The sequence below is a fragment of the Arachis ipaensis genome, chromosome B10 (assembly GCF_000816755.2).
Source record: "Arachis ipaensis cultivar K30076 chromosome B10, Araip1.1, whole genome shotgun sequence".
Taxonomy (NCBI): Eukaryota; Viridiplantae; Streptophyta; class Magnoliopsida; order Fabales; family Fabaceae; genus Arachis; species Arachis ipaensis.
In genome coordinates, this window is record NC_029794.2 from 112220542 (window position 1) to 112230643 (window position 10102).

The following is a 10102-nucleotide window of genomic DNA, read 5'->3' on the forward strand; positions in this document are numbered from 1 at the left end:
CATTAGTCAGCAGCAAACCCTTAAATAGACTTCAGTATCGTGGCGGATTAGTTCTTGACCTGTCGGATTAGGAGATGCCGTGGAAAATTAAAAAAAAATAGAGGTTAAATCAAGAGACAACTTCGGCAGCGTACACGTGTTTCATTGTGAACTCTTCCACATAGGATCCACACATGGGGATAATATATTGAATCCACACCATAGAACTTCCCACTGTAGCAGTTACACCAGTATTCGCAAAATATTTCACAGGTATAACAAAATCAAGACAACATGAGAGAAATCATAGCATCGACGGATTCTGGTCCGTTGTTATTAACACTTGGTATAATGTTATCGGGGGATATAAGTTTCACAAACTCTTTGAGTTCTGCATAGCTGCAATGCTCACTGTATGGCACTTCATACCTGACAAACCAAGAAAATTTTGATTAGTCAAGTTTTAAACACTTAGGTAGCGTTTGGTGGAGAGACAGAGACAGAAAGACTGAGACTAGATTGAAATAAATTTTAGTATTCTGTTTGGTGCAAAGTGGGAGACAGAAATTGAAATAAGAATGAAATTCTAATTTAATTTGTAAAAAGGATAAAATTAGAATTAATTAATTGAAATGAAGGTATTTTAGATATAAAATGTTATTAAAGTTTCAATCTCTATCTCTAAAAATTTTAGTCTCCTGTGTCCCCATTTTTTGGAGGTACTGAAATTTTGGAGACAGAGACAGAAATTTTAGTATCAGTCTCTAAACCAACAAACATGATACTGAGTCTCAGTCTCTCAGTCTCTGTCTCAGTAGCTCAAAACAAACACTACTTTAAAGACAGGGAAATGTTCTTCGAAGACTTCCATTGTGCACCAACTAAATATTAAACTGTCCTTTGAAAGCCACTACTTTGGTTTAAAAAGTAGAAAGAATCAAGAGATGAGTGGTTTATAGAAAAAGTAGTAACAACAAAGCATCACCTTATAATAGTACCCTGCTGCCACCTTCTTCCAGGAGACTTCTTTTTACCTTTGCCAAATGTCCAACCAGTGGGAGAGAAAGCAACTATAAGACTGAACCGACCCTAATTACAGTAATGCATCTGATTATCAAAAGGCTAAAGAGTCTAAGAACAAACCAAAGTACCAAACGTATTTCACTATACAAGATCCTGTTTCGAAGCTGTAAAACTGCTTAACATAACAGGCAGAACAGGTAGCAATCCTACGTTACTTTTGGAAATGTCAAAGAAGAGAGACATTTTTGCTCATTTTATGTATCTATCTCTTTTTTTTTTCAAATATGTTTGTGTATCCCAAAATATCCAATGTTTTTAGTATTTCGACGATGGAATAGTTATCAACCAAATACCATATCAAAGTAGGAACCAGTTATTTATTATTGGGTATGCTAGAGAAGTGCAGTACTCACCGCATATTGACTTGATATGTGTTTCAATCTTTTGAAACTTGCAAGTGTCCACATAGGAGCAACGTGAATGTTGCTTTCGTGCTCATTTAATGTAAACCACTGCATATCATCCTCCCTAAATCCCAAACATTTTAGAAGACGCAACTTTGCCGCTGTCACGTAAACCTTCTTACGAAGTGTGCGAGCAACCTCCAAGAATAACCTTTCTTTTCCTATGAAAAATAAGAAAACGAGGGATAAGCTTCTTTTTCTTTTTCCCCCTTAGTTGGTTTCCTAGTGTTGAACCAAGATATAGAAACAAAAACTACCCAAATCACTTGAAAGTAAATGACCAAGCTATATATGTTAAATAAAGAATAACCGGCAGAGATAAATAATTAAATATACAGAAAAAGTTGTATTGAGCTCTACCAATAGTATAGCTGCCAATCAGAAAAAGGGTCTGGGGATTAAAAGCCTCCGCTTGAATGGCATCAATAACAAATTGTATGACAGCTTCTTGTTTTGGAAAGTCATACTGCAATGAAATAAAAAAACAAATATATAAAACAATCCTACTGGAATAGGACTATAGGAGTCTCTTGTTTGAGATTATTTCGTTATTCTCATATGACTGACCTGTGGGTTACAATATGTTGTATCAAGAATTAGAGTACGGATACGACACATCCGGAGAAAAGGATTGTTTGCTATTTCTTCACTGTACCGAAAATCCCCAGTATGGAGAACCGCCTAAACAGACAGGAAATATTTACTGAATCTAACAATGGGTAACAAAGAAAGTAACAAACTATAAATAAGCTCATGACAAAGTGAATCAAAGCCACACCTTACCATTCGGAGGTTGAAAGAGGATGATTATCGAACCCGGACAATGGTTGGCATCCAAGCAGGTCACATCAACACCATCTATTGAGACCTTCTCGTTCAGAGGCAAAACATGTATTTTATCATAGGCAATCCCAATGTTTATATTTACAAGGCTAGCAGTAATAGAAGAGCAATAGATCTTTCCATGACTGAACGACTTTGTGAGACCTTGATAATCTGTATTCACAATCGAGAAACAACAACCAAGAATTGCACAACTTCAAAATCTAACTATGACCTTAATAATCCGCTTACAAAAGCTGAACACAAGGGACTTGTTTATCAAAATGCTAACATAAAAGAAATATATTATTCAAAATCTGTTATGAAAACAAACAGGGTTATCACGTGAAAACAAATTTGACTGTTCAGAGGCAAAAGCATACTTACGGTCTAAATGGAAGTGTGTGAGAAACCAGTGGGAACAATCTCCTCTGAGATATTTGAAAGCATCCTACATAGAATAAATGTTATCAAACCCACATCAATATTCAATACATAATTTTTATTCTTTATATTCTTTTTCTTTTCCTAATTTGGCAGGTGCCATAAAACAAGATTCACAATGCCAGGGAAAATAAATTAACACAAAACCAATAGACATGCATTATCTAGAATAGTAGAATGACATTTACCACCCGAAAAGGCGTTCCAGGAATGCTACACCATTGGGGAACATCACGAAGTTTTCTATTTGTAGACGTATTTTTTGCCTTGCTTTTATGGCCAGAATCCAAGGTACTGTTTTTTGTTTCCTGCTGTTCTCCTGAAGCCGCAGGTGCTTTCTTCCCATTGCCAGCAGAGCCAGGAAAATATTCAGTAATCAATTTGTTTGTCACTGGTTTAGTTGTGCCATCAACTTTCTTTTCAGATTTTTCACGTTGCAATTTGACTTTCTGGTTTCCACTCCTTCTAGGCTCTGCAATAGCATCCTCATGTTTCTCATCTGAAGGGCCAGTTCCTTTTCTAAGTTCATAAAGAGCATGCACAATCTTTTTTCTGGGACCAAGTGCAGTAATACCAATGCTTAATAGATCCTATATATTACAGAACAAGACAAGGAAACAAAAAGTTTCAAAAAAAAAAAAAATTGATCTTCAACAAGAGAGTAATGCAAACAGCACTGGTTTTATATGACATTATTAGACTTGCAACTTCTTTCAAATCTAACACTTCCACAGTGACACTCTAGCAATAGTTATGAACCCAATGATTAACTATAAGATCATAGATACTAATGAATATGAGCTCACCTCTTCTTTCAGCCACTGCAAGGTGTCCCAATCAACTTCTTCTCTCACAAAAATATCCTCGTATTTCGCTAAGCCGATACTGCGAAGCCAATCAACAACCGCAGAAACATTGGCAACTTTCGGCTTCGGCTCTGGCTCCAATTGAGCACCCACTCCATCATTTTCGCCATCACGCACTGCAACCTGAGGAAACGGTTATCAACAATTAACCCTAGTACAATTCTACATCACAATTTCGCATATCAAATTGAAACGATAGCAGAGAATTGAAAGGTTGTATCTTACATCTTGAGTTTGATCTTCCACTCTGTCAAGGCAATGATTGGTGTGACGGTGTCGCTCTTCCTCACTGAAGCTAGAGATATCAACATCACACAGTGGACAAAGAACAGAACCTCCAACGCCATCAACACGCGGCATCATCCTAGATCTTTCATCTTCATCTAACTCATTGCACAAATTCAGCAACAGATCGAGGTTCGAATCATCATCATCATCATCCAAAGGTTTTCCAGATCCGTGGCTGAGCCGCGCGTGTGGTCCCAACGCCACCAGCTTGGACTCTATCGAATTTTGAAAGTACGCGCAGTTGGTTTTCTCCTTCAGGCCCTGGGACTCCGCGGAGCACGAAGGAACGACGTCGTTTTGCTGTTGGGAATGACAAACGGTGGCACAATCTATGGTGGAAGGGATGCAATCCAAGCTGCAGTTTTCAATATTAAAGTCAGTGTCGTAAGGGGGAACGTTCTCCTTGCCGAAGTGATGTGTGGTCGTTGACTTGTGCTTGAGTTTCTTGGATGGACGGTGAGGATTGGAAGGGGCAAGTGTGGTCTGCGTAAGAGGGAGGTGGAAATCATCGTCGTCATAGTCGTGTTCGGGAAAAGAGAACTGAGCTTCAGTGTGGCAGTGGCTGCGACTCATCATCATCCCTTGAAACTTGGAAAGAGATCGATAGGAGATAAAGTCATGGAACCCCTTTTTCAAATAATTTTACAGCTTCCAAATGGAGGGAAACCTCCATCATATTTTGAAGCCGAGTCCACCAGGGCCCAATAAAGCCCACTTCATCCACTTCCTCTATCATTAATTTACTATTAGAGTATTTACCCAAATTGGTCCCCAAAGAATTTTGAAGTGGACGTTTTGGTCCCTAACAAAATTTAATTATGTAATTAGTCTCCAACTTTTGTAAACGTCCGTCATTTTAGTCCTTCTGTTAGTTTCCTCCGTGAAATTCTAACGGTAGAGTTCAACGTGTCACTTTTAGGTGATGAGTCAACCGTTAAGTGCCACATGTTCAATCAAGACAAATTGGTCCCTATTTTGAATGATGCTAAACGCGGCGTTTTAGGAGTAGGGCACGAGAGTGTGTGTCGTTTCGTTAGCTGAGTGGCTTTAAAGGTCCATTTTTGTCTTCCTCCCCCAAAACGAAATTACAACCAGCACCCTCTCTTCCCCTAGGTTTTACAAAAAAAGCCACCACCACGTGAACCCGTAGTCAGTCTTCCGACGACCTCACTGACATTGTTGACTCAAGACTTTGTACCAAACGAAGTTATTGTAGAAGAAGGTTTTGCCGGTCTATCGGTCTTCACCGGTCAAGTTAGTATATCTTTTCTCTATTATGATGCGGATGGTATAGTTGATCATCGTTGCAATTATTCGAATGTGTTTACCTTGTGTATCTGTTTCTGGCAGTAGAAATTAGTTACTGAAGAAAGTGTTTTTAAGTTCTTCATTACTATGAAAATCAATTACTGATAAGTGACGTAATGCATGCATATATGAGTTTAACATTAAAAACATTCAATATTTTGTGGTAAATACACTACATTAATTAATCTAGTTATCACAATTAGGAAATTAAAGTTTGAGCATTTGTTGTTTAATATGAAATTGCTCTGTATAAGTTTGTGTTCTGATTTTGACATTTTATTCCATGTTTATGGATTGCAGATGACTGATTGGGTTATCCCTGTCTTTCAACATGGGGGAGTTTTGTCAAAGATAACAAGGGTGAACTACTTTACATTAATGGGAATGTAAAGAGATTTCCTCCTTTGGATCTTGATTTAGTGAATTATTTTGATTTGAAGAAAATGTTTGAAGAACTTGGCTACCATGCATACAAAAAGATGTATTGGTATGACCCAACAGCTCCTAGTTATGAAGCAGGCCTACATCCTATATATGGAGACAAGGAAATCAGAGAGATATGTGACAAAAAGAGGGAGGACAGAGAGACGGATGAATTGTGTCTGTTCTTTGATCATCCAATTAAGGAAGATGTTGATTTTGAGGATAGCGATGATACTGATGAGCATAGTGAGGCCGAGGTCTTGTCTGATGAGCCAATTTCTGACAACGATAGCTATGATAGCTATGAAAGTGCTGAAGACGAGGCGTATAAACCCCCACCTCCAGGATTTGAGGATGACACCGATGATAGCTATGATAGCTTTGAAGATGAAGAACTCATGAAGAAAACAAAGAGAAAAGGTGGCAAAAGAGATAAGAAGGGTAAGAAGAAAGCTGTTGGAAAAAAGGATAATGCAAGGAAGATGGCTATTGAAAAAAGGGATAATGCAAGGAAGAAAGGTGGGCCTAAACAGACTACTAGGCCCAATGACAAATATGGGCCCAATATAACTGTTGGGCCTACTCCTACTAATGGGTCTACTCCTACTGCTAGGCCTAGTCCTACTGCTGGTGGGTCAGAATTTGGTGTTGGACCGGGTATAGCAGAGGAAGGGGATGACATCTTTAGTGATGAGTCTGATGGTTTAGGATTTGAGTCAGAGGGCTTTGATACACCTCAATCATCAGACAATGAGGGAGATGATTTTGATTGGCTCCAATTCAATGAGGAAGCAGACTTTGGTGATGTTCAACTCCAATTGAACATGGAGTTTGCCACATTGGATCAATTCAAGCATGCCTTAAAGGACTATACTATTGCTGAAGGAAGGAGGATTTTTTATGTTAAAAATGATAATAGAAGAGTTAGATGCAAGTGTGCAAGTGGGGAAGAGAAGGCTATGATTGCAAAGGCAAAGTTCAAGGCTAAATGTAAGGCTAAAAGGAAAGAGACTGATGCTGCAGAAGTGGATAATTCTGGAGAGAATGGAACTGCTATTGTCCCTAGCAGTGATGATAATGAATGTCCCTGGCTGATTTATTGTGCCTGGAATAGTGCTAGAAGGTGCTACCAGATTAAGACGTATGAGCCTAAACATACTTGTGCTAGGGAATTCGGGTCTAACATGGCTGATCAGAAATGGGTGGCTGATAAATTAGAGAAGAGGTTATTGACCCAACCTCACATGACTCATGGCGAAGCTTTTGATCATATTAAGATAGACTTTAATGTGGTGTGCAGTGACAAGATGATTTATAGAGCTTTAAGGGTTGCTAGGGAAAGGTATGTTGGGAATGAGAGGGCTCAGTATAGAAAGTTGAGAGATTATCTCACTGAAATACACAGAAGCAATCCTAACAGCACTGCATTGCTGGAAACAACCCCCACAATTCCTGGTTCACCGTCATTGTTTAGCAAACTGTATATTTGTCTGGAGGGGTGTAAAAGGGGGTTTAAGGCTGGTTGCAGACCACTGATTGGGTTGGATGGATGCCACCTGAAAGGATATTATGGGGGGCAATTGTTGTCTGCTGTAGGTCAAGATGCAAACAATCACTTCTATGTGATTGCCTATGCGGTGGTTGACAGTGAAACAAAACAAAGTTGGAAGTGGTTTTTACAACTTCTTCAAGAGGATATTGGTAATTGCTCAACAGAAGAATGAAATTTTATCTCGGATCAACAGAAGGTAAATGACCATTGCACTGATTGTATTTGACTTTATTTTACTTGCTGTGATTAAATTTGGGTTGGTGTGGTTGCATTTGAATTGAATTGTTGTTATAATAGTTGCATAGAATTGTTATAATTGTTGTTAATGCTTACTGTGATTATATTTGTGAATGTTAACGCTTACTTGTATTTTCTCTTCTATCCTAAAATCTGGTTGGTTAGTAATTAATACTGCTTCTTTTATTTCAATGTCACAAGTTATACTGAAATTTGGTCGTAAATTAACTTTTCCACTTTGTTTTCTGCGTATATATAGTCATGTCTCAAGCTAATTTTTATATTGTTGCATATTGATTGGATGAGGAAGCGTGCCATACAAAAAAGTGTGTTTCTATTCATGTGATATTATTGGCATATATAAAGAGCATGTTACTTCTTCACCAAATAATATCATGTCTATTGTTGCATAATATAATAGCATGTTACTATTCATGTTATAATAGCATGTTACTGTTCATGTTATATAAAGAGCATGTATAATAGCATGTTACTATTCATGTTATATAAAGAGCATGTTACTGTTCATGTGTTCATGTGATATTATTGGCAGATATTATTAGTGGAATGCGTGACATTTGAATTAGTGTAATTGATTATAAGTCTCTTATGCTCTTGTCTTTTATTTGAATTGTACTATTTGTAGTAATTAAATTTGAATTGATGTCATTATATTTGAATTGAATTGAGGTGAAGTTAATATGAAATAGTGTTCTAATAAGGTTTCGGGTGGATGAAAGGGTCTAGATGACTATCAAATTATATTACTAAGGACCAATCTGTCTGATAAATAATTTACTTAGGGGCTTATTTGTCTGATAAATAAATTTTTTGGGGATCATACTGTCTGATCTATGATTTTATTAAAAAAGTCTGTATATGTATTTGTTCATTTTGATGCCTTCTTTAGGGTTTACTGCCTGCTTTGCATGAGGTGATGCCAAATGCACACCACAGGAATTGTGTAAGACACATTTGGAAGAATTTTATTGGGAGGTTCAAGGACAAACAACTAAAAAATATGGTGTGGACATGTGCAAAGAGTAGTACAGATGCAGAGTTCCAACATCATATGCAGAGGCTAAAGAGGATGAACGAAGAAGCATGGACATATCTTGCAAAGTTTCAACCCTCTTGCTGGACCAAATCTTATTTTAGTCATTGGCCAAAACTTGACAACGTGACCAACAACATGAGTGATGTCTGGAACGCCAAAATTAACCACTATAGGGGAAAGCCTATTCTCACCATGTTGGAGGAGCTTCGTTGCTACTTGATGAGGAGAATGGCAAAACACAAGAAGATTCTAAGCACCTACACTGGAGTACTGGCACCAGTTCAGCAAAGAAAATTGGAGGACCTTATGAAGGATACTAAATTCTGGACGGCTCAATGGACTGGTGACAATGATCGTAACGTGTTTGAGGTGCAGACACATTCAAAGAAGGTTGGTGTTAATCTTGGAAGGCATACTTGTACCTGCAATATGTGGCAACTGACAGGTAGTCATAACATGTTGTATTTGACTTACATGAGTTTAAGATATGCATTCTGCTGTATTAAAGTCAACGCTAGTTAATTCATTTGTAGGAATACCATGTGTTCATGCATTAGCAGCTATTCAAAAGAGGTGTGATAGGCCAGAACTATATGTGCATCCTTGGCTAAAGATGGATGCATTTAGAGCAACCTATGAGCATGTCATGAAACCTGTCAACTCAGAAGAGTATTGGGTGAAGACTGGACTACTATCTCCAGATCCACCCATCATTAGGAGACCTGCAGGCCGCCCCACAAAGAAAAAAAGGAAGGCGGACCCTGTTGAAGACGCGCGTGATGGAACAAAAGGACGACGAACATTCAAGGTTACCTGTCAAAAATGTGGCGAATCTGGCCACAATGCAAAAACATGCAAGGGACCACCAAGGCCTAAACCCCCACCAAAGAATAAAGGTAAAAAAAAAAGGTAATGGAAATGGATCCACCATTGCAGCAGGGTCACAGGAAGAAGTACAAGTAACCCTATCAGCCCCTCAACCACAGCCACAGGTACCTTTCTAAATTGGATTATATTCGATGCTTTGTATGCCATTCATGTACTTACTTGTCTTGTTACTTCGTCTTGTGTTAGGAGCAAACTACTAACTCATCCAACCAAGTTGTATCAACAACAAGTTTTAGGCCTCCAAGACCCAGACAACAAATTCTGAGACCTCATGTAGCTCCGGTCACTGCCCCAACACCTCCTATGAAGCTTGTTTCGGCTCCAAGACCTTTACCTCCACCAACTTTAACTCCTCCACCTATAGCCCCATTTGCTCCAGTACCTAGGTCACTCCATCCGAATCAGATACCAAGAATCTCTCCGGAAACAGTTGCTGCTACAAGCTCTGGAACTGCTGCCAGAATATTCAAGTTCATGCCTACACCAGGACTCAACCTCCAAAAGAAGAAATGATATTGCTCTATGATATCATGCTGATTGTAGTTATGTTGTTTAGTTTATTAAGACCCTTTTGTAACAGATTATGGTTATGTAGTGCATTTATGCAACTTTGAGCTATGCTTTTGGAATGTATCTTTGATGCTAGCAACAGATATAAACTAGCTAGGAGTAAGTTTTTTGTTGGAATATTTAGAACTTTGATGCTTGATTTCAAATATATGAAATTATGGTTATTAGACTATTTTGATAA

At 38.3% G+C, this 10102-nt stretch overlaps 2 protein-coding genes across 3 annotated transcripts; one reads left to right on the forward strand and one right to left on the reverse strand.

The window, feature by feature from the left end:
* On the reverse strand, positions 10 to 4556 carry LOC107624433 (DNA cross-link repair protein SNM1). Of its 2 annotated transcripts, XM_016326925.2 has the most exons (10): positions 3824 to 4554; positions 3539 to 3721; positions 2921 to 3322; positions 2676 to 2739; positions 2245 to 2462; positions 2034 to 2147; positions 1827 to 1932; positions 1416 to 1627; positions 965 to 1068; positions 10 to 408 (listed from the first exon to the last, which is right to left on the reverse strand). In XM_016326925.2, the coding sequence occupies exons 1-10, from the start codon at positions 4463 to 4465 to the stop codon at positions 264 to 266; spliced, it is 2190 nt and encodes a 729-aa protein (XP_016182411.1). In that variant the 5' UTR covers positions 4466 to 4554; the 3' UTR covers positions 10 to 263. The 2 variants fall into 2 exon arrangements, with proteins under 2 accessions (XP_016182411.1, XP_020969333.1); XM_021113674.1 differs by lacking the exon at positions 2921 to 3322 and having other exon boundaries at positions 3824 to 4556.
* Positions 5511 to 10102, forward strand: LOC107623871. The gene is made up of 5 exons (XM_021113023.1): positions 5511 to 6099; positions 6133 to 7365; positions 8317 to 8908; positions 8982 to 9455; positions 9538 to 10102. The coding sequence occupies exons 1-2, from the start codon at positions 5638 to 5640 to the stop codon at positions 7339 to 7341; spliced, it is 1671 nt and encodes a 556-aa protein (XP_020968682.1). The 5' UTR covers positions 5511 to 5637; the 3' UTR covers positions 7342 to 7365; positions 8317 to 8908; positions 8982 to 9455; positions 9538 to 10102.

What these genes read in the sequence shown, in the direction of transcription:
- LOC107623871 (XM_021113023.1), top strand. Translation starts at nt 5,638, where the DNA reads ATGTTTGAAGAACTTGGCTACCATGCATACAAAAAGATGTATTGGTAT. An exon ending in AAAAGGATAATGCAAGGAAG is followed by an intron (nt 6,100 to 6,132) that starts ATGGCTATTGAA and finishes AATGCAAGGAAG; the next exon opens with AAAGGTGGGCCTAAACAGAC.
- LOC107624433 (XM_016326925.2), bottom strand. Translation starts at nt 4,465, where the DNA reads ATGATGATGAGTCGCAGCCACTGCCACACTGAAGCTCAGTTCTCTTTT. An exon ending in TGGAAGATCAAACTCAAGAT is followed by an intron (nt 3,722 to 3,823) that starts GTAAGATACAAC and finishes CCGTTTCCTCAG; the next exon opens with GTTGCAGTGCGTGATGGCGA. An exon ending in CTGGAACGCCTTTTCGGGTG is followed by an intron (nt 2,740 to 2,920) that starts GTAAATGTCATT and finishes TATTCTATGTAG; the next exon opens with GATGCTTTCAAATATCTCAG.